Raw genomic sequence first — 24,440 nt, forward strand, 5'->3', positions numbered from 1 at the left:
TGCTTATAATTCTTTTTTCCCTAAGGTTTTACAGTTAAAATGTTATTTGACCTTTCTTTTTTCAGTATGGATATATTACTCACTTGAACTAGAATTGATTTCATTTGGTTTTGTTGGTGTTCAGTTTAGATTTCTTTTCCTACCATATCTATCTTTAGAATAACATACTCCCAAAGGTCAACTGGGGTTCCCTGGTGGCTCAGCGATAAAGAATCTGCCTTCCAATGCAGGACATGTGGGTCTGATCCCTGGGTAGGGAAGATCCCCTGGAGAAGGAAATGGCAACCCACTCCAGTATTCTTGCCTGGGAAATCTCATGGACAGTGGAGCTTGGTGGGCTACAGTCCATGGGGTCACAAAGAGTGGGACACAGCTTAGTGACTAAATAACAATAGCAACAACTAAACAACAGCAAAGGTCAGTCTACTAGAGAGAAGGTTATGCTCAGGGATATACATCTCTTTCCCTCATCTTTTCTACACTGTGTTCCTCCCTGCCCTAGGTGATCAGTTTCATTATTTTCTGATTTATCTTTCCAATTTTTATTAAATTCTCCTTTCCTGTAAAAAAAAAGGCATACCATATATGCTCTTTTTCACTTTGCTATTGATATAATATAAAGTTGATAGAGTCATGTTTTTCTTAAAGTATACTGTAATCATGGTAAAAGTTAACTATTAGTCATATATATGTTGAGAGTGTGCCAAGTTGTGCATTGGTTTCTAACTGTGGGTACACATTGGAGTCACCTGGAGAGTTTAAAAACATTTTGATGCTTAAGAAATTACTGATGTCTGGATAGCATTACTGAGATTAATTAACTGCTGTGATATGGATCCTGATCATCCTTGACTCAGCAATTGTACTTGTAAGAAGTTATCCTAAGAACATAATTGTACAGAGAACAGATGTGCACAAGTATTTATAAACGTAACATTATTCATAATGATATCGAAAAGGAAGACAGTTTTCTCAGTGTTATGCTATGTCCTATCTATTCAGTGGGATATATTACAGTGCATTCTATAAAAGTGAGGAATACGTATTATAATATAAAATCACTACTGTTACATAGCAAGTTAAAAAAAAAATGATTACAAAACAGTACTTAGAGCAAAGTTTCATTCTCCAACTGAAAACACATACTAGTGTTTTCTTTACTGAGCTTTCTCCCCCACCTCTTTTTTTTTTTTTTTTTTTTTGCATATTTCTTTCTTGCATTCCTTTTTTAAAAAAAATTTTGTAACCAAGATCCTACTTTATACTTTTAGGAAGTCAAAATACTGGAAAGTTTCTAAGCCTTTTCCCTCCTACTTTTTCCATCTATTATTTTTTAAATGGAAAATTTCCTGTCCGCTTTCTGTTGTGAGCCATGAGTTCAGTACAATCTAATTGCCATCTTATTTTTAGGAATGGGTAGGAGAACATTGTTTAAAAGAACCTGAGAGGTTATGCACAGACAAAGAACTTATTCTGGACCCTGTGCTCTCAAATATGCAAGCACAGAAATTATTGCAGCTCATCTGTTATCCTCATGGCATTAAGGAATGTACGGAGGGGGACAACCTCCAAAGACAGCACATTAAACGCATTCTTCAGGTGAGTGAAAATAGTCTAAAGATTGTGTTTCTGTCAATTTGACACATTCTTTGTGTTTATAACAGGAGTTACTGCCTCTCTGTTTTAGTCATTGCTAGCTAATTCTTAACTTTAATTAATTCTGATTTTTATTCCCCCAATTGTCCATTTTGTGTAACAGCCACACTTTATTGCTGGGTAAATACGCGCACTGCAAATTGTATACAACCATTATGTATCTATAAATGCAGATATGTTAATTTGTATCAATATTTATTGTGTTTACATGAGAAATAAGCTTTGTAGAAGGACTGTCTTCATTATGTTATTCATAAAATATCAAAATCATTTTGTAATGGAGTTGTTTAGATAGACTTTGGGAGGACAAATGATTGTCTTATTCATTTCCAATGCCTAGCTGAGTAAGGCACATTAGTTTAATGTTGCTGTTTTTTTCTTTGTCTCTATAATAAGCATATATAATAGACTTGGAAACCTTTTGTGTCATATGAATCCCTTTATTATGTGTGATCATTCCTCTGTTTTTTTGAGAAAGAATACTACAGGGGATTCTTATACTTTAAGACATGTTTGGTATTCTTAACGTGCTAACTCCATTTTCCCCAGAATCTTGAGCAGTGGACACTGAGGCAGTCCTGGCTGGAGCTTCAGTTAATGATCAAACAATGCTTGAAGGACCCTGTGAGTATGTTAATGAAAGCATGAGCGTGTGTGACATTTTACGAAAAGCAACACAACATTGATGCTTGTGTATAAAGTAAAACACAGGCATGCTTGTTTTCTCATGTCTGACTCCAGGGCTCTGGTTCGGTGGCTGAAATGAACAACCTGCTGGACAATATTGCCAAGGCAACAATAGAGGTATTCCAGCAGTCGGCTGACCTAAACAATAACTCTTCTAATGCTGGTATAGGCCTCTTCAACCCAAACGGGATTGGGAGTACTGATACAAGTAGCACAAGACAGAATGGAATAAAGACATTTCTAAGGTATTTTTTTTTCCTGTGGTTTTACGAAGCTGTCATTCATTTTTCACATGTAACTGCACATTTTACTTGGATAATGCAGACTTTTTTTCATAAAGCTGCAGGAATGGGAGGAAAATAATTGCTTGTAAGTGTCCATTATCATTATTTAATATGTTAAAGGGCCATGCTGCTGGGCTGCATGGTAGCTGAGCATTCTACACATGTGGTTGAGCAGGCCCAGACTCCTTGGAACCACAGATGATGTTCCAGAGGGGTGAATTTCTTTCATGTGCCCTGAGGCTGCCCTATTCTGTGGTATTCCTAATATAGGAAACACTCTTTCAGCCATCTTTTTTAATTGGCAGTTTTGCTCAAATGATAATTATAAAAGGCAGATAGACTTGTATTTCATCATTTTGGTATAAAATATAACTGGTGAATTTTGAAACTTTAGAAATTGATCATTTCTGTGCTTAAATGTAATCAGAACATTTCATATTTTAACCATGACAGAAAGGCATATTGCTTGTTAGACAAAAGGACTGTTAGTGTTCAGAAAGCCAGAATCATAGAAAAACACTTTTCCAGACTTAAAAAATAGTTGAGCTATAGTATCCTTGCAGAATCCCACCTTTTAGTGCTTTCCATAAGCACGGAGAGTGTGTGCAAATGTCTGGTATTTGGTGAGAGGAAACAGAGTATAGAAGTAAAAGGCAAATGTTAGAATAACCCATGTGTCCTGTGAATGCAAGTTTTACTTTGGAGCTTCTATCAGAACTGTGAGAGCAAAGTAAAAGGATGCCTCCTTGGGTATAACACCTGTTTCCAATTTTAGTTCCTCTGAACGCAGGGGTGTATGGCTGGTGGCCCCCCTAATTGCCAGGCTGCCGACTTCTGTGCAGGGAAGAGTGTTGAAAGCAGCTGGGGAGGAGCTGGAGAAAGGACAGCATTTGGGTTCTTCTTCCAAAAAGGAAAGAGACAGACAAAAGCAGAAAAGGTATGGCTGGAAGTTGTGTTTCTATGTGAGAGGTTAAAGAATGGTTGAGAAAATTCAGTGACGTACAGATGTACATGCTCATTGTACTCTGTTGTTGGTGGTTATTAATAGTTGCTAAGTCATGTCTGACTCTTTGTGACCCCATGGGCTACAGCATGCCGGGCTCCTCTGTCCTCCGCTATCTCCTGGAGTTTGCTCAAATTCATGTCCATTGAGTCTGTGATGCTATCTAACCATCTCATCCTCTGCCACCCCCTACTTGTCTTGCCCTCAATCTTTCCCAGCATCAGGGTCTTTTCCAATGAGTCGACTCTTTGCATCAGGTGGCTGAAATATTGGAGCTTCAGCATCCGTCCTTCCAATGAACATTCAGAGTTGATTTCCTTTAGGATTGACTGGTTTGATCTCCTTGCAGTCCAGGGGACTCTCAAGAGTCTTCTCCAGCACCACAATTTGAAGGCATCAATTCTTCTGCCCTCAGCCTTCTTTATGGTCCAACTCTCACATCCATACATGACTACTGGAAAGAACATAGCTTTGACTAGATGGACTTTTGTCTGCAAAGTGATGTCTCTGCTTTTTAATACACTGTCTAGGTTTGTTATAGTCATTGTACTCAGAGTTCACTGAAATTTCTTCTTTGTATAGAATTGAAAATAATCTGATAGGCCAAGTTCTGTTATATAAAGTTTCCAAATTATAATATGTAATACACTAGCATTCAGTTCTGCCTGTGTACCCTAATCACTGCTGCACAATTAAAAATATTGACTTCTCAGCTCCGCTTCAGACCTGCTGAATCAGATCTGTATATCCACAGTCCCCGTATTCAACAGTTGTTTGGGTTTTTTTCTTGTTATTTAGGTACTTATGCTTAAATTTCATGGAATAATTTATACTTCTGTCATGCTGCACCCTGAAGTAAGTTACTAATATATTTAACATTTAGGGCTCTTGTTCTAGCCTATATATTAGGCTAGATCCTAATATATAGGATCCTCCAAGTTGAATGTTTTTTAAGTTTTATGGCCTGGAGAAGGTTTAAGTAATTATATTAGAAAAATGATTATATTACTGAAAAAGAACATAAACACATTCTAATGTAAAACCATGATGAATTTAAATTTAGCACCTCAGAGGTAAAAGGAAATTCCTAACATTGAAAAATAAAAATTCTGAGCATTCTGAGCATTTTGGGTTTCTTATGCCCTAATCAATAATGATATCTAATGCCCTAATCAGTAGCTGCCATTTACTAAGCCCTTATGAAATGTCAGCCTCAATATAGAATTCATTACATACATATGTGAACTTTTAAAATCTCCCAGCAGTCATTCTGAGGTGCTTTCATTATGTCTTTTTTACAGAAGAAGAAACTGAGGCACTAGAAAGTTAAGTAAATTTCTCAAGGACACATAGCTAAGGAGGTGTGAAGCTAAAACCCAGGTGGTCTGGCCTCTGAGTCTGTGCTCTTAACTAAAGTACATTTTGGTATTGGCCTAGCTTTGCACATATGTTGCTTGGCATCTGGTTGCTTCATCCCCTTTGCCAGTATTTATTAACCAACCAGATAACTCAGTTTTAATTCTCAAAGTTGATTGGCTAACGATGGCATGTACATTGCCTCACTTCCCACAGGAATCCTAGATGCTATTTCAGAGATTGAAGATGGCTCCTCCTAAGTCAGTCTCTCTAAGCTCTGCTAGTGTAAAATGAAGCTGATTGAAATATTTTGACCGCGACCTCATTTTAAGAAATCTTTCTTTGCAGTGTAGCAAAATTAGTTTATCAGTATGTCAGCTGTTTCTGATCATGTAAGAAATAAGACTAAAATGCCAATTTAAAATAAAATTTTTAAATCAAATATCTTAAAACTCTTTTACAAGTCAAGCCCGTGGGATGTAGTGGAGCTGTGCACTAGGTCACTGGCAGGCAGAATGGTTTTGGAGGCCTCAAACCTCGGGGCTCATTCAGTTCTACTCATGCCCGTCTAATTGGTCTTGAGAAATGTGCTGAAAAACAACACAAGCACAACAATCCTACTAGGCCCGTTTCCTGGACCCTAAACTACAAATGGTGGCTCAGTGGTAAAGAGTCTGCCTGCAATACAGGAGACAGGTTCGCTCCCTGGGTTGAGAAGATTCCCCTGAAAAAGGAAATGGCAACCCATTCCAGTATTCTTGCCTGGAAGATCTCGTGGGCAGAGGAGCCTGGTGGGCTACAGTACATGGGATTGCAAAGAATCAGACGTGACTTTAGTGACTAAACAACAACAAAATACAAATACTGTGAGAGAAGTTTAAAAGTTTTTCTTTTTATTCTGTGTATACAGTGCTATTCCTCCTGCTATGTATCTTTAAGTTCAGTTTACTGATACAAACCACGCATTCTCTTCTTCCTTCCCACCCCCACCCCCCCCCTAAGATGCAGTACAAATTTACGCTCGTTTGCAGATGCCTTCAAGGGCAAGAGAACATATTAAATTATTTCGAAGCATTACAGTGGTTTTAAACCTTATTAGTTAGAGATATGATTTAACTTTTCGAGTAGTCTTGGCTATTTACTACTTCCCTCCCTTTTCTAATAGTAAAATAAATAAGAGCCAGTAACCCAAGGGCAGGAAATCAGTGTTGCACGGGAAGTAATCTGTTCTTTCTAACTAGATCTGCTGTTATTACTTCCTTTATAGTATGTCTCTTTTGAGTCAACAACCATTCCTCTCACTGGTCCTTACCTGCCTTAAGGGACAAGATGAACAACGAGAAGGCCTCCTAACATCTCTGCAGAATCAAGTTAACCAGGTAAAGTACAGTAGAATATTGAGCTAGGCAAGTGTTTTCCTAATGGCATTCATTTGTTTTCCTTTCAAACACTGAGCTTAAACTAATAAGGTCAAAGCATGTTGTGATTAGATGCAGGAAAGCACCACCCATGTCCTGTTCTCCTACCTGGCATTCTGGTCACCATGAGGTTAGCAATAGTGTAATATGAATTAGGCATTGGACAGATGTCTGTAAAAGTCACATTTTGCAGATTGCACATAACTTTGTCATATCTGCTCCTCTCCTGACTCTGTCTCTTAGGAGAGGTCCTGGAGTAATCTGTGTTGCAGGGCACATGTCAGTAACAAAGAGAGCCTGCCCTCTCTCCAGGTTTTCTACTGGGCTTCCGCATGGCAGGGAAGATCTCAGCTTGAGCTCTGTAGGTTCAAAACTCAGTTTTACTGCCAGAACCGGAGTGATGCTGGTCTAGGGCACAAGATGTGTGCATGCTTGCACATGCTACTTCGCTTTAGTTGTGTCCGACTCTTTGCAACACTATGGAATGTAACCCATCAGGCTTCTCTATCCATGGGATTTTCCAGGCAAGAATACTGGAGCGGGTTGCCTTGTCCTCCTCCAGAGGGCTTCCCAGCCCAGGGATTGAACCTGCATCTCGTGAATCTCAGGCATTGGCAGGCAGGTTCTATACCACGAGCACCACTTGAGAAGTCCCAGGACACAAGATACTCATTGCTAAATCAAAAGGCATTTTTAGTTCATTTAGTTCATTTACAAAGACTTAGGACTTTGCCTTTCCCCCAGCTGTAATTCTCCTGGTCACTATTTGAAACATTTATGTTCTGTGTGCCATAAAGAAACTGAGTGATCAAACTGGAATTTGAAAGTACATAATAGAGAAGAGTGGGTAAATTGGTTCTGTGGGATGTTTTATCCTGCAGTAGTGCCTAATGGACGCTTCCCACAGGGCTGTTGATTCTAGACACTGTGTCTTCTTTAATGGTACTGGATGAACCTGAACAAGACACTTATTCGGTTCTCTAATCATCTGCTACCTTTTGGATATGTGAGATTTATCTCTGCACAACAGCCAGAGTTATCCTTTTAAAGTGTAAACCGCATGTTTTTCTGGTGCTCAAAATGTTGCAGTGTTTCTTATTGTGTGTGTGTGTGTGTGTGTGTGTGCGCTTGATTGTGTATGACTCTTTGCGACCTCATGGACTGTAGCCTGCCAGGCTTCTCTGTTCATGGGATTCTCCAGGCATGAATACTGGAGTGGGTAGCCATGTCCTTCTCCAGGGGATCTTCCCAACCCAGGGATCAAACCCACGTCTCTTTCATCTCCTGCATTGGCAGGCACATTCTTTACCAGTAGCGCCACCTGGGAAACCCCTGTTGCTTACTATACCTGGAATAAAACTTCCCTGTATAGGCTTATGTGACCCTCCATGATTTGTCACTGGCTCCCACCTCTATCTTGTTTCTTGCCTGACATGGCCTTACTCACTCCATTCTGTATGCAATGACCATGTTGCTGTTCCTTGATCTTGCCAAGCATCTTCTTGTTGCAGAGACTTTCTCCCCTTCCCTGGAAGTTATCGACATGGCCAGCTCCCTCAGTTCAGCAGATCTCTGCTCAGCTCTCACCTCCTTAGTCCCCTCCCATCCCTTAGTTCCACCCCCATCACTCTCTAAAAGGAGGACCGCAGCCATTCTCTGTCCTCTTGTCATGATTCTTACCACTTGCTCTACTTATTATGATTTGTCCTACTACCAGAATGTCAGCTCCATGACAGCTTGTGGGCTTTTTTAAACTACCTTGCACCCTTCACCTGCCTTGGGAGATTAATCTGTATCTTTTGATGAGATTTGAGAAGTGCTCCACGTTTACCATGTGGCGTACTCACAGATCATCTGTTGGACTCAGTTACTTCTGCATATGACTTGTTTCAGTTCTTTTGAGATGACTTTCAGTAGATGCCCTACTTCAGAGCACTTTTTTTTTTTTTGGCTTATACATCTGATTTGGGAATTTCCCACTTGTGGTTTGCCTTGCATAAGCAACCTGTCCCTTCCCCAACATTTGTCTGAATAAGTGGGGAAGCATTTATATAATAAATGGGTATGCAACTCGGCTGATGTCCAAGATGTCACATTTTTCAAAGTTGGTTACATTACCTTTATCAAGGAAGACAAGTTTATTGACTAGCAAGCCTCCCCTTCAACAAAACATCAGAATAATGCATTTGCTAGGATTCACAGCCTATCCCTAGAAATATAAGAGAAGACTGATATAAAATGTAATTCTTGTTCTCTTTATTTTTATGGTGGTGGTGGTGGTGGTGGTGTAGTCACTAAGTCATGTCTGACTCTTTTGTGACCTCATGGACTGTAGCCTGCCAGGCTCTTCTGTCCATGGGATTTTCCAGGCAAAAATATTGGAAATAGTGGGTTGCCATTTCCTTCTCCAGGGTATCTTCACGACCCAGGGATCGAACCCACATTTCCTTCATTGGCAGGCAGATTCTTTACTGCTGAGCCACCTGGGAAGCCCCTTTATCTTTACACTTATCTTTATAAGACCAATGTAATGATGTATTTTTAAAATATTCTTTATTTTTGTTAATGCTTAACTTGATGATCCTCTAAAGCATTTCCTAAGACTTATCAACAGTGTATGTAATTACATAAGCTTTTTCTTAACAGGGTATGTAATTAGATAACAAACAAACAATAGCTATATTCCTGTCTGTGTGGAGGAAGGGGAGGAAAGCAAAATTTTATACCCTCCCTTTTTTTAAATTTATTAAACTAAGAATTTGTCTTCATCACTTAAAACTCAGTTTAACTTTAAATATGAGAAAAATCAAATTTAACAGGGAAACAAGTATTGGGGTTTGTGTTCATTTATTTTCTGGTTTAGATTTTAAGTAACTGGAGAGAAGAACGATACCAGGATGACATCAAAGCACGACAGATGATGCATGAGGCGTTGCAGCTCCGCCTCAATTTGGTAAGAGGCCCTTCTAGCATCTTTCCTCCATTAAATTTATCTCCATGTGAAAATAACTCCAGCTTTCCACTCCTGCTGGGGTCACAGTCTCCGTTACAAGGTGAAGGCCACTGTTTGCTCTCTTTACTACTTCCTTGACTCTCGGACCTTCTGTTTTCCTGGCCACTGTCCTTCCTGTCTGGTCTGGCTTCTAGACAACAGTAGATATTTTTGGTATCGTCTTGCCTTCTGCATCCCACCCCCAGTGTCTCTCTCTCTCTTTTCCGTTTGTGCCAAGAGTAGGTCTTAGGGAAGTACTAACTTGAGGTGAGCATTAGCTTTTACTCTACTTGCTTAAAAACTGTATTAAAGTGTACTTTAGGTCAAAATGTTATCAAACTTTCCATAAAATTGATCATAAAGAGAAATCCCATAGACAGGTTTTATAGAAATTTAACATTTCCTTCTCCAGCGGATTCTTTTGACTCTTCTTTTTCTCGATGCACAAGACCAGATAAAAGCTACTCTGAAAGATGGCTTGCCTGATACTTGATATTAATTCCCACTCATGAATGAGCAGTCCTAAGGACCAGGCCTTCCACTCATCATTACTTCTGTGTTGCTGGCTCTTTCCAGGTGTTATTATGACAACAGGCTTAGATTCAAAAGTAACTGACAACACAAAATTTGTAGATACTGAGTCACGTAGTTTACATCTATTCAGATTTAATTGGATGAAAGTTACATAATGAAACTGAATATCATGAAATTTAGGAACAACAGAGAGCTAATTTTACTAGTGTGTAATTTCATGTTGATGACGTATCTACACTCCATACCTCCTCCTTTTTTTTTCTGAATGACCAGTTCCTGTGCTAATGGAACCAAAAAGACTGGCAAATATATAGCTAGTTGACAGAGAAGACAGGATAATCCATAGCCTAGAGCAACTTTTAAATTTTTAAACCACTCAAAACGTGGTTGTGTAGAGTGGTGGTAGTGGTCTTTGTAACACTGTGCTGATTTTTTTCATTGTATTTTTTTATGTGCTAGGTGGGAGGAATGTTTGACACAGTGCAGAGGAGCACCCAGCGGACAACAGACTGGGCACTTCTCCTCCTTCAGATCATTACTTCTGGAACCGTTGACATGCACACTAACAAGTAGGTTCTTATCATTTCACATTGGCTTCGCTTCATACATGTATAGTGGAGGCGTTCATATTCTTGCTACAGATTCTTCCACATCACATACTCTTAGGTTACTATTAACAGTTCTATGCCTTAAATAAAAATGCTCAGTTAGTTAACAGTATCTTGGCTTTGCTTTAAGATGCAAATCTTTTCTTTCTCCTCCTAGTGAATTATTCACAACAGTTCTTGACATGCTGGGTGTTTTAATCAATGGAACATTGGCCTCTGACCTGTCGAATGCATCCCCAGGGGGATCCGAAGAGAACAAACGCGCATATATGAACTTAGTCAAGAAACTGAAGGTAAGTTTGTGGCCTGCTTAGGAGTTCACGTGGTTTTTGGATTTGTTATTTAGCGCATGTTATTTTATTACTCCTTAAATCAGACGTTATTTTTTGTGTTCAACTTAATATCAGGTGATTATTTTGCTGTTTGTTTTACCTCAGCTTCTCAGTACCCCAAAATTAGAAGTATATGTATAGCTTGAAGATTTTTCTTAAAATAATTATACTCATAAAAGATATTTAATTTTTTAAGGGACTGTAGAAGTCCATTGTCAAATATGTAACCACAATGCCAACATTAGATTTAGGATAAATTTCATCTTCCACTGGCAACATGCAGTTGAATATTAAACATTTGCATTGCTATTTCTAAAGTCAATTCATTTGCCTAGCCACTAACACAGTTTTTGAAATAAACTATAAACAAACAATGCAAGAAAAAAATTAACATATCCAGTGACCTTACTAATAAAACAACCAATGTTTACCTTGTGGCCTGACTGTGGATTGGAGAACGTGTTCCGTGCCGCAGCTCCTGTCTTCGGGTTGCAAATACTACTTCGGGTTTTTGTTATTTCAGCACTGTGATGTTTGTTGTGTAACAAGGGTGCCTTCATGTGTGTTCTATTTTCTACTTAAATAGAAGAAATGAAACAATATGCATCACTGTCAATGAGAGCTGCCCCCTAGACCCTGTTGAAGGTTAAAGAACATTCCAGCTATTAAAAGGAAATGTTTCATAGGGGAACTTCCTCCTTGTAAACATTTGCCTTGGTTATAATTTCTGTCTCACTTCTGTCTCTCTCACTGTCTCTCTGTTTTAGAAAGAGCTGGGGGACAAGCGGTCAGAAAGTATTGACAAAGTTCGACAGCTGTTACCTTTGCCGAAACAGACATGTGACATCATTACCTGTGAACCAATGGGCTCCTTGATTGACACAAAGGGAAACAAAATTGCTGGATTCGATTCTATAGATAAAAAACAGGCAAGAGTAAATGTTTGTTCCTTATGTATATAAATACATGCACTTATACTTTCTTGTCTTCCTACAGGGCATATGAAACATCTTAATTTTATTGTTTCTTGATTTTTTAAAACATATCCTTGTCATTTAAATGCAGTGGTCTTTGGCATTATCATACAGATAATGATGTTGAAGATCTTCATTTAAATGTTTTCCTGAATTTAAATGAATTTTTGAAGCCCATCAAGGGAAAAGTAAGTAAAGCCTTGTTAAAAAAAAAAAAAAGGAATATGTTTAGTAGATGAAAAAATTTGTATTGATAGAAGTCTCCATATAGTTTAAAACTTAAAATTAAAATTTAAATGGCTTTAAAATTTAAAGCTGTTTAAAATTTTTTTAAGTCATAGCACTTTATTTTCTTATAAGCTGAACAACATTTAATGAACACTTGATCTATATAAGATATTAAATATGGTTCTCTAAAACTTCAGTCAGTCTAAAGCTCTAAAACTGAGCTCAGTGACTCAGTCATGTCTGATTCTTTGCGACTCAATGGATTGTAGCCCAAGGCTCCTTTGTCCATGGGATTTCCATGGAAGAATACTGGAGTATTCCAGGCAAGAAAACTAGAGTGGGTAGCCATTTCCTACTCCAGGAGATCTTCCCAACCCAGGGACTGAACCCAAGTCTCCTGCATCTTCTACACTGGCCTGCAGATTCTTTACCACTGCATCACCTGGGAAGCCCCAAATGTGAGAAACACTGTAGTTATTCTTTCAATGAACATTGAACAACTATGAGATTCCAAGATAACAGAGATGAAAGGCAGAGCTCCTACCCTTAAGGGGAAGTAGATAGACAACTACTGTGTCATGCTTCCCACGTGACACAAGGTAAAAGAACCTGCCTGCCAATAAAAAAAGATGCAAAAGATGTGGGTTCGATCCCTGGGTTGGAAAGATCCCCTGGAAAAGGAAATGGAAACCCACTCTGGTGTTCTTGCCTGAAGAATTCCAAGGACAGAGGAGCCTAATGGGCTACAGTCCAGTCCATGGGGTCGCAAAGAGTTGGACATGACTAAACGGCTAACACACACCATGTCGTGAGATTTGTGTGTCTTGGTACAGAATGTTAGAGGACCCTGAGAGAGAGCCATCATACTCAGGTGAGGGATAGGTAGTCAGAGCAGGATCCTCAGGAAAACTGATATATCAGTTTGCCTACCTCCTGGCTAACTCTTATTCATCCAAAGTGTGGTATAGGCAAAGGGAAGTGTTTATGCAAAGCCCTGAGAGACTGCAGCTCACAGGCATAATGCAGCTCTTCAGTAAAGCAGAGAGCGCTGAGTACTGATACCCACAGTTGTGGAGAGAGAAGACTCTAGAGTCAGGCGCAGGTTGACTTTGCACCACTCTCCTTTCCAGTGGTGACACATCTGGAACCCATTTGGATACGCGGTCTTGGCACCCAGGAAAGAGTTCTAATGTCAAGACAGATATTAGGAAACAGTCTAAATACAGGTAGTAACTGAGCCGTGGTTTTGGATGAAGCCACAATGGAAGAGTATGTGTAGTTGGGAATAGGAGCATTCACAAGTTATTCAAGATGACTTGAGCAGTTATTTTAAGGGTCACTTTGGAGAAAAATATTTTCCGATTGGTATGGCAGGGAAAGGACCAAGGGGTAGCACCAATTCATGTTAAAAATAAGAAACTTTTAGTTTCAGAAAGAGAATAACATTTCCTCTCCTCAACTCAGTGGAGATAAGCTTGAATTGAAGGACTTTATTTGTACCTGTTGGCACAGGTTAATTCTGTAATAATATTACTTAACTACTTAGAGACTGCCTAATTAAGTACATGAAAGATGATTGTACTGAACCGAGTCCATACATGTTTGGATTGAAGTTAATTTGAGCCCAATTAGAGGTTGAATGTAATTTGACTCTTAAGTTTTATCTTAAAAACAATAAATAGATTCCAAAGGTTTTTAGTACAGTAATATCAAATTTGCAGTGTGTGTTGTTTTTTTTTTTTGGCTGGTGGGGGGAAAAGAACCTAAATGGAGAAAATGGCATTTACAGTAAAAATTACTGGGCTGTGTGGTGTCCCAGTCTCAACAGAGTGTCGTGTGGTATAACAGACCGTAGATCTTGACTTACAGGCCTGGAATGTAGCCACTGCCTTCATGATCTAGTATGAGCCTGGACTCATTAGTTAACCTGACTGCTGTGTGCTAGAGTTCTTTAAGGCCCCCTCAAGCCAGAATGTTCTCTGAATCTGTGTCCTAAGCAAGCCGGGCCTCCATATCAGCAAAAGATCTGAGCATGTGGTCATAGCTCTTTATTTTGCCACAGGGTCTCCAGGTCTCCACGAAGCAGAAGGTGTCCCCGTGGGATTTGTTTGAGGGTCAGAAGAACCCGGCTCCTCTGTCCTGGGCCTGGTTTGGGACTGTTCGAGTGGACCGGAAGGTGATCAAGTATGAGGAGCAACATCACCTCCTCCTGTATCACACGCACCCTACGCCCAAGCCTCGGAGTTACTACCTCGAGCCTCTGCCCCTGCCTCCCGAAGAGGAAGAGGAAGAACCCACATCTCCCATCTCTCACGAACCTGAGAGGAAATCAGCTGAGCTGTCAGATCAGGGTAAAACCGCAACAGATGAAGAGAAGAAGACAAAGGGAAGGAAGCGCAAGACAAAGTCCAGCTCAAGAGTTGACGTGAGTATGGGAAGTAGAGAGAGATCGTGGGTGTGTTAGCATCTCACAGATTTACTAGTTCCTGAATTACATCCCTAAGAAACATTCCAAAGTGCAGTGTAAGCCTATTTGTAAGTTATCATAAGGGCTCAGATGTAATTAACACAACAGCACACAAACTTTTCACAACAGGATCATAGTTTCTGATTTTGCCTCTTCTACTTTTCATAAGTTTGTTTAATTTTAGACTTTGCCTGTGAATAATATTTATTTACTATTTCACTGTCTCACAGTTTCTCAAATTTAGAACTTGAATTTTTTGACCTAATAAAATCTCATCCTTGTATATATTTTTATTATGAGGCATGTCTAAAATATTTTTTGTATTTTGAGCAGTTGATATGTGTAGTAAATCAACATAATTGTTTTCCTTAGATAGGATCCTATCATATCTAATAAGATGATTCTGAGGTTTCATCGTTTACTATTTCATCTTACTCTCCTGTATATTTCTACTTCTTTATACCTTAGTTTTAGTATAAGAGAGAAAGTGAACATAATTTAAAGCAGTTTTTCTTCTTGTTTCCCTGACATCCTTCCCTATCTAGAATAACATTTTCTTAAAAACCTTAGAAATCTATGAGATGGTAATTTAGAAATAATTTTATAGAATCAATGTGTAAAATGTCTTATCATTTAAATTCACCTGAAAAATACTCCAGAGGGAATTTGTGATGTTTTTCTATAAAATTTAAGAGTTCTTATTGTGCAGTGGAAGAAATATTCACAGTTTGTTGACCTGTCATCATGACTACTTATTCTTATTGTCCACCTAAGTCAAAACCAAGACATTTTTTTCTTAGCTAATAGCTTGGTGATTAGTATTATTCTAGACACGACCACCCTCCCTTTTGGATCCCCACTTGAATGTCAGTGCCCTCCTCTCATGGAACCTTTCTACAAATGTGTCTCTATTTTGAAAAAGATGCTTAATAAGATCCAGACTGCCACTTCTGCCTGTCTGGGTCTCTTAACCTGTTTATCCACATGGGTGGATTTCTGTTCTTTTCAGATGCTTTAAAAGACTCCTCAAGCTCCTCTCATTCCCCAAGTGAGTCCTGGTCATGTCCTTTTCTCCCACACTTCTCCTGAAGTCGCCTCTTTTCAGTCATATATATTGCAGGGAACTGAGCTTTTACTTTTCCTTCATCCTTCATGGCGGAGAAGGCAATGGCACCCCACTCCAGTACTCTTGCCTGGAAAATCCCGTGGATGGAGGAGCCTGGTAGGCTGCAGTCCATGGGGTCGCTAAGAGTTGGACACGACTGAGCGACTTCACTTTCACTTTTCCCTTTCATGCACTGGAGAAGGAAATGGCAACCCACTCCAGTATTCTTGCCTGGAGAATCCCAGGGGTGGTGGAGCCTGGTGGGCTGCCGTCTATGGGGTCGCACAGAGTCAGACACGACTGAAGCGACTTAGCAGCAGCAGCAGCAGCATCCTTCATGGCTAGAGAAGGAGGAGCAGTGGGGAAAACATTCAGGTGTGAGCCTTAGAGTTTCTGCACCTACGCTGAGGAAGAGAAAGCGCTGGGCAGGAGGTGTGGCGAATGGCAGAGGAGACAAGATGGGGGAGTTGAGTGGGGGGAGTTGCCTCTTTACAGTGCTTTCTTGAAAGCTGGAACTAAGACGCTGTCTAGGCCAGAGACTAGTTTCAAAGTCCTGTGCGTGTTTCTGGCTAATTCTCATCCAGGTCCCAGGTATCAGGGAAGCCTTCTAAGATGAAATCATCGGGAGACTCAGCAACTGAAGATGCGTTTTCTACTCTAGGTGATGGTCAGCATTGGTGTTCTAAATGTACTTTTAGTATTTAAAAAACAGATTTTGGAAAAGATCCTTTTCCATCTTCCCCCACTGTTGTTGTTGTTCAGTTCAGTTGTATCTGACTCTTTGCGACCCCATGGACTGCAGCATGCCAGGCTTCCCTGTCCTTCACTATCTCCTGGAGTTTGTTCAAACTCATGTCCACTGAGTAGGTGATGCCATCCAACCATCTTGTCCTCTGTTGTCCCCTTATCCTCTTGCCCTCAATCTTTCCCAGCATCAGGGTCTTTTTCAATGAGTTGGCTCTTCCCATCAGGTGGCCAAAGTATTGCAGCTTCAGCTTCAGCATCAGTCCTTCCAATGACTATTCAGGGTGGATTTCCTTCAGGATTGACTGGTTTGTTCTCCCCCACTGTAGCCAAGTCCATTTTAAGTCGAGCAAGAGTTTAAACTTAAAGGAGTGTTTTGCAGAGACTATATTGAGACTCTTGCCCTCTGTCTTCCATTTTATTAAAATAACCTTGTCTGCTGGGATAGGAGCTCTCTCAAATAAGGAATTTGCATTAATCATCTATGTGGTGTGTGGAGTAAGTAACTTTTGTCTTTAACTTTGTGTTGAAGGAGTATCCGCAGAGCAGCATGTACCGACTGCCTCCCAACTACTCACCCATCTCCTCCCAGGTGATGCACCACCCACAGTCCACCCTGTGGGGCTACAACCTCATGGGTCAGCCACAGCAGCCTGGCTTCTTCCTTCAGAACCAGTCTGTCGCTCCAGGTAAGTGAGGACAGAGCGAAGTCAGGCGACTCCAAGATGGGAAGTAATAGCTTGGGGTTCTCTTAGCTCTTACAGAACTTGCATATTTCAGGGGATGAGGGAGTGCTCAGGGGACATTTCTGTAATTCTCTCCACTCGGTTTCTTCCTTCTTCTAAAATAAGGTTTCAGTGACTAATTTATGTGCCACTTTTGGAATTTTCATCCAGTGTTGGAAGGAAATTAACCACTGATCAATATCTCAGGTGTAACATATAAACCTGATAAAACTTCTATGCTGTGAAAATTTCATTCACTTTTACCAGATATAATTCTTATCAACATGTTAAAAGATTAGACGTATTTCAGTGTCTTTTATTGTTTCCTCATGTTATGAATTTTAAATTGTTTATACCATGTAGGATCTCAGAAATTTGGTGCAGCAAATAGATTTAGATATCAGTAATAAAACCTTCCTAAATCACAGTGAATGTTAGTATTGCTTTGATTTAAGCGCAAATAATCTTTATATCTAGAATACAGATTTTCTAAATAAAATCTCTTGGTTAGAAATGAATTTTTTCTCTAAATGAAAGTTTGCCTGTTTCTGCAAAACAGTTTCTTTTGAAATTTCAGTCTGCATTTTGTTAGGATGTGTCACTCTTAACATATAATATTTTTCCTCATTCTGTGTTATATTGTGATTTTTTAAATTGTATTTTGAATATTACATTTTGAGGCCTCAGGAAGAAACCCTCTCCCAGAGCTTGCTCAAATTCATGTCCATTGAGTCAGTGATGTCATCCAACCATCTCATCCTCTCTCATTCCCTTCTCCTCCTCCCCTCAATCTTTCCCAACATCAGGGTCTTTTCCAGTGAGTCAGCTCTTCACATCAGGTGGCCAAAGTATTGGAATTTCATCTTTAGCATCAGTCCTTCCAATGGATATTCAGGACTGATTTCCTTTAGGATTGACTGGTTTGATCTCCTTGCAGTCCAAGGGACTCTCAAGAGTCTTCTTCAACACCACAGTTCAAAAGCATCAGTTCTTCAGCGATCAGCTTTCTTTATGGTCCAACTGTCACATCCATACATGACTACTGGAAAAATCATAGCCTTGACTAAACGGACCTTTGTTGGCAAAGTAATGTCTCTACTTTTTAATATGCTTGGTCATAACTTCTCTTCCAAGAAGCAAGCATCTTTTAATTTTATGGCTGCAGTCACCATCTGCAGTGATTTTGGAGCCCCCAAAAAATAAAGTCTGTCACTGTTGCCATTGTTTCCCCATCTATCTGCCATGAAGTGATGGGACCAGATGCCATGATCTTCGTTTTTTGAATGTTGAGTTTTAAGCCAGGTTTTTCACTCTCCTCTTTCACTTTCATCAAGAGGCTCTTTAGTTCTTCTTCACTTTCTCCCCTAAGTGTGGTGGTGTCATCTGTGTATCTGAGGTTATTGATGTCTCTCCCTGCAATCTTGATTCCAGCTTGTGCTTCATCCAGACTGGCTGGGGCCTTAAAAGTAGGTTGTTGGGTGAGTGAATGTTGACTACAAAGAGCAAACTTTTGTTGTTGTTCAGTCGCTAAGTTGTGTCCATCCGACTCTTTGTGACTCCATGAACTGCAGCATACCAGACTTATCTGTTATTCACTATCTCCCAGCGTTTGCTCAGATTCATGTCCATTGTGTCAGTGATACTATCCAACTATCTCATCCTCTGCTGCCCCGTTCTCCTCCTGCCCTCACTGTTTCCAAGCATCAAGGTCTTTTCCAGTGAGTCGGCTCTTCACATCAGGTGGCCAAAGTGTTAGAGCTTCAGCTTCAGCAGCAGTCCTTCCAAAGAATATTCAGGGTTGATTTTCTTTAGGATTGACTGGTGTGATCTATTTGCTAACCAAAGGACTCTCAAGAGCAAACTCTCAAGGCAGTAGTAAGTGTGGAAATAATACATGCTCATCCTCTCTTTTAACTTTTTCTCCTTACTTCCAAGGTCCTTATGAATTTAAGCATTTTTAAACTCTTTAGATATTGAAGTCAAACACAAGGACTGTCTCTAAATTGAAGGTTAATTATTTTATATAGGCACATACCCTTTCCCCTCACCCCAGAACACTATAGAAGGTGTTCATAAGTAGGGAGAGTTTAGGTATTAGGTAAGTCTTAATGTTTTATGATGTGTAAGAAAAAAATTTGAAGAAAACAATTAATTATGGGGATTTTACATTTGTGAATTAATAGATTTTCATTAAAGTTATGTATCCTATGAAGTTGAAGAGTTTATACAGTCTGCTTCCATTCATACATTTTTTAAAATTTATTTTTGATTTCACTGGGTCCTCGTTGCTGCATGGGGGCTTTCTCTAGTTTTGGTGAGTGGAGGTACCCTCTTGTTGTGGAGCCTGGGTTCTAGGGCATGCAGACTTCAGTAGTTGTGGCACACTGACTCAGTGGTTGCGTTACATGGGCTTAGTCGTCCTCAGCATGTGAAATCTTCCCCGACCAGAGACTGAACCCTTGTCCTGTGCATTGGCAGGTGGATTCCTTACCACTGGACCACCAGCGAAGTTCATTCGCACATTCTTAAAAATGCAAAACAGTGCTCTTCACAACACACACACACACACATACACACAAAAATTTTTAGCAATCTCTCTCTCTTTCCTGTATACATGTCAGGATGGTAAAGTTTATAAGGAAACATATATGAAAAATAAACACCATTTGGTGAGAGTTGAAAAAGTTATGTAAGAAAATAGAGCAGAGTTCAGCATATTTGTTCTTATTTCTTTAGGTGATTCAAAAGGTATAAGATTATAAGAAAGTTAGGAAAATTAAAAGAGAGTAGACCATAGTCTAATCTTGAAAATGTATGTCCTGCATAAAATGAGTCATTTAACTTTATATATATTAGTGTATGTTCAATTCTTGCTTCAGCAAAAGTTACCTTGCCATGTAACTCAACTTGACCTCTAACTTTTTTCCAAATGTTCTTCAGATGCTGTTGAATGACTTCATAAGCCATACTGCTCATTTTGATACTGAGTCTTTAAAAGAATGTAGGCTTTTCCAGTGATCAGTGTTAAAATGTTTGTTTCTATCGTACCACGTGCTTTTAAAAAAAGGTATAACATTTGTAAGGTATTTATATAGAAGTTTTCTTACATACTGTAAAGAATACAAATTTTATGATGAGTTAAGGATTGGCAGCTATTTGAAACCAGCAAATCTCATCATTTTTTTCCCTCTTAAAGGCATTTGACAGATTATATACGCAAATGTGTTAAGGTTTTCATTTGCTTTTTTTAGCCTCACTGTAATTGACGTTTCTTATTTATTTTAGTTATGCACTTCAAAAAAGATGTGTTTTGTCTTTGGAATCATGGTATTTGAAGTTTCCAAGCATTTCAAGTTTTTGAAGTATTGTCATGCCTCTCTACCACAAAACAGGCATTTTTATTTTGCTATGTTAAAAAAACTTAAATACCATGAACTTCAAAAGGGTCTCTCTGCCTGGCTTAACACACTTGACAAAATACACTACAAAAGGCAGCACATCTTGCAAAAGTAACGTTCCTTGGCTTCCCAGGTGGTGCTAGTGATAAAAGACCTGCCTTCCAGTGCAGTAGATGCAAGAGACTTGGGTTCAGTCCCTGGGTCAGGAAGATCCCCTGGAGGAGGGCATGGCAGCTCACTCCAGTATTCTTGCCTGGAGGATCCCATGGACAGAGGAGCCTCGTGGGCTACAGTCCATAGGATCACAGAGTCAGCCATGACTGAAGCGACTTAGCACAGCGTAACAAACACAACATGTTCTCGGGGGCCTCACATAATTTAAAACCCGCATGATTCTGAAATTGTGCCAAGGATTCTGCATCTCAGGTGTTTCACTTTACCAAGCAAAGTAGGCCCTCTGAGAAGTCATTCAAATAGTATCATTCACTGGACATCGTCCTCCCCATTGTCTGGAATTTATGCAATTCATAACTGATCTTTCAAATTTGTAGAGGGTGGGGCAGTGCTCTACTTTCCAGTGTGCTCCTAAAAGGAGGCTCAGAAGGTGAGATTTCTGTGTGTTGATAAAATCAGAAAGAGTTGCATCCGCATGCACAGAAAGCCCTTCCTTCTGGTTGCTTTTGTAGGCGGCTCCCGGTTGGACCCCGCTGGTTCATTTGTCCCCACCAACACCAAGCAAGCTCTGTCCAACATGCTGCAGCGGCGCTCGGGGGCCATGATGCAGCCACCTTCTCTGCACGCCATCACATCGCAGCAGCAGTTGATACAGATGAAGCTTCTGCAGCAGCAGCAGCAACAGCGGCTTCTCAGGCAAGCCCAGACGCGGCCTTTCCAACAGGTTTGTCCAGATCAGCAGTGTCTTCCGCATTTCATTAGTTCCTCTAGCAAGGAATGGGTGTGGGCGTGTGACTGATTCTTCCTGCACCAGCATCCCTGATTACCTGTGTGAATGCACGTATATCTATCTCTCTTGTACAGATTTATACATAGTTCTCCCCTCCTTGTATGTTACCATTATCATTGATCAAAAAAGAACTTGAAATGTCTTAAGTTGGTTAAAAGTGTGCTTGAAAACAAAAAGAAGAGCTAATGATTTTCTGATCACTTAGAAGCGGCAAGAATTTTATCCTTGAGATGACCTTATCTGAGCCCTCACTCCCTGTTACAATTATCATCAAAGGAGCGGGGCTCCTTTGAGCCCTGCTTAAATGATTCATTCATTATTTGCTGTATTACTTTGAGGTTGTATCTCCAAAACACTGATGTTCCTTAGGCTTTCTCCTACAGTGCCCTGCATTGCCCTGACTTTGGCTTTATACTTCTGGCTCTATACCTCACCAAAATCTATAGAAGGCAAAGAGTAGACTACAAGTAACAGTCAGGATATGGATATCTCTAATTATTGATTTGTATTATTTCTATTTTTATGCCCTACAAAAATAGAAATAATCTTTATTTTTTCCTAATTTTTTTGTAACGTTCTGGATAATAGTGATTGTTTAACAAAGCATTGGTGGAAGTCACACAAAACTTCGTACAGACTCAAACTGCAAATCTGCACAAATACGTTAAAACAAAAAGAAGGAAGTGAGAATATGACTTTTTCTTCTGGTTTCCGTATTCATTTTGTGTTTTCCAAGTTTTCTTAGGAAAATTGCACTTTGATGATGCTAATGATAGCTGCTAACCCTAAGAGAGCACTTACTATTTGCCAAAACACTTGTAAGCACTGCACTTTCATGTACTGATTATCTTAGATCTCACAGCAGTCCTAGGAGTAAGGTACTTTATGATCCACAAAGGCAGTAGCCAATCTACAAGTGCATCCTGCTCTAAGAACAACCACAGGTTTTCAAATTGGCAAGGAATTCCAATGCTTTTAGAAATAGTCTTTGTATTTGGAGTAACTTTCTAGACGTACCTCCATTGTACAACTTACAGCACATCCACTAGTCCAACTTACATTCAGTCCACTTAGTGATTTGGGGGATGGGAGTGGTAGGGTTAGGTGTGCAGTCTTAATAGAGATCCATTAAAAAAAAAAATTTTTTTTTAACCCTTGTTTTAAGAAGGACAGGAGACAGCAATCTAGTTTGAACCACATAAGAATGTAAACAGCAGTCACAGCATGCTCATCTCCCCCGACCTCCCAGGGAGATCTGATTGTTCAGACTCCCTGGGTATTAGGAAAGATGGGCCCAAGTTGCTTCTTACACAGAAATGATGAGAATTTGATGAAAATATTTAAAAAGCCTTGGTTTTTCTCTAAGCAACAAGTTTGGAGTCATTCAAAACCTCAGTGGGATTTTAGCTTTTTCTGAGGATGAAGGAAAATAGTTACACCACTGTTTCCAAACCTCAGGGAGAAAAAAATTTACCAGAAGCTGAATAATCACTCTACTAGAATGAATTCAGCTCCCTTTTAAAGTAATAGAAGCCTAAGTAAAATTTACCTTCCAATAAGTATGTTAATTTTTTTCTTATCTATCTTTCTATCACAAGGTGTTATTTGACTTATTAATAGCCAACTTTCAAACTGATACTGGTGAGTTCAGTTTTGAATTTCTCTATAGTGGTAACACTGGGGAACAGCTCACCATCCTGGTTATAGGTGAAATGTCTGTCCTCAAAAATTCACCTCCTGATATCAGCCGTGAGAAGCAGTTTCCCCTGAAGCAAAAGAATTTTTTTAAAAGGGAATTCAATAGAAAAATCTTAATGTATTCAAAAATGTCTTTGCATATTTGGAGGTAGATTTATGACCTAAAATGTACCTATAGGACCCCACTATTCACGCCACTCAAAAATACCTGTTACTCTATTCTTTTATGGGCTTCTCAGGTGGTGCTAGTGGTAAAAAAAAATCCAGCTGCCAATGCAGGAGACTGATGAGACATGGGTTCTATCCCTGGGTCTGTAAGATCCCCTGGAGAAGGAAATGGCAACCCATTCTAGTATTCTTGCCTGGAGAATCACATTGACAGAGGAGCCTGGCAGGCTGCAGTCCATAGGGTCGCACAGAATTGACACAACTGAAGCAACTTAGCATGGCATTCTTTTATACCATCTAAGGTTGTACAGCTTATACTAACAGGAATTAACTGATAATTTGTTAACTGAATCTTTTGTAGTAATTTTATCACATCTTAGATTTTTCTTTTCTCTTTTCTTTTTTCCCTTGAGAAGTCAGAAGTTATTTCTTCAAGTAGTAAAAGCTCAACTGCACACCAGTGATTGTATTGGCATACCTTGTTTAGTTGTGCTTTGCTTTGTTGTACTTCACAGATATTGCACTTACTACAAATTGAAGGTTTATAGTAAGTACAAGTTGACAACCCTGTGTTGAGCAAGTGTCAGGACTGTTTTTCCAACAGCATTTGCTCACTTTGTGTCTCTCTGTTACATTTTAGTAATAGAGTAGTAGTATTTCAACCTTTATTATTATTATATTTGTTATGATGATCTGTGATCAGTGATCTTTGTTATTTCTATGACTCTCTGAAGGCCCAGATGGTTACAATTTTTTAGCAATAAAATATTTCTTAATTAAAATGTAGTTTTTAAAAGACACAACGCTATTGCTCACCTACTAGACTATGGTGTGGTTTATTTTTTAAATTTTTGTTGATATAATTTTGACTGCTCTGGATTTTTGTTGCTGCACCTGGGCTTTCTCTTGCTGTAGCAAGCAGGGGCTACTCTGTAGTTGTGGTCCTTCAGCTTCTCTTGTTGCAGAACCTGAGCCCGAGAGTGTGCCGGCTTCAGTAGTTGTGCTCACGGGCTTAGTTGCCCTGCAGGATGTGGTATTTTCCTGGACCAGGGATCGAACCCATGTGCCCTGCATTGGCAAGCGGATTCTTAACCACGGG

The 24,440-nt window shown here is 39.6% G+C and overlaps 1 protein-coding gene across 27 annotated transcripts in view; it reads left to right on the forward strand.

Moving 5' to 3' along the window:
- Positions 1-24,440, forward strand: part of MED12L (mediator complex subunit 12L) — a 364,359-nt gene that overhangs the window by 307,001 nt on the left and 32,918 nt on the right. For 15 of the 27 annotated variants that reach the window (XR_014076861.1, XR_014076863.1, XR_014076864.1 and 12 more), the window contains 12 exons: positions 1,411-1,599; positions 2,206-2,280; positions 2,398-2,588; positions 3,403-3,564; positions 6,254-6,365; positions 9,268-9,357; positions 10,390-10,499; positions 10,696-10,831; positions 11,638-11,799; positions 14,135-14,497; positions 16,921-17,077; positions 21,198-21,409. Coding sequence is in view for 22 of the 27 variants with exons in the window: in XM_081570463.1 (XP_081426589.1) it covers positions 1,411-1,599; positions 2,206-2,280; positions 2,398-2,588; positions 3,403-3,564; positions 6,254-6,365; positions 9,268-9,357; positions 10,390-10,499; positions 10,696-10,831; positions 11,638-11,799; positions 14,135-14,497; positions 16,921-17,077; positions 21,198-21,409 (1,959 nt within the window). In the remaining 5 variants the exon portion in view is untranslated. Of the gene's footprint in view, positions 1-1,410; positions 1,600-2,205; positions 2,281-2,397; positions 2,589-3,402; positions 3,565-6,253; positions 6,366-9,267; positions 9,358-10,389; positions 10,500-10,695; positions 10,832-11,637; positions 11,806-14,134; positions 14,498-16,920; positions 17,078-21,197; positions 21,410-24,440 lie in introns of all 27 variants that reach the window. The other 12 variants (XR_014076860.1, XR_014076862.1, XM_081570462.1 and 9 more) reach the window with 1 other exon arrangement.

This window comes from Giraffa tippelskirchi, chromosome 2 (genome assembly GCF_054371585.1).
Source record: "Giraffa tippelskirchi isolate mGirTip1 chromosome 2, T2T-mGirTip1v1.2.pri, whole genome shotgun sequence".
Classification (NCBI taxonomy): domain Eukaryota; kingdom Metazoa; phylum Chordata; class Mammalia; order Artiodactyla; family Giraffidae; genus Giraffa; species Giraffa tippelskirchi.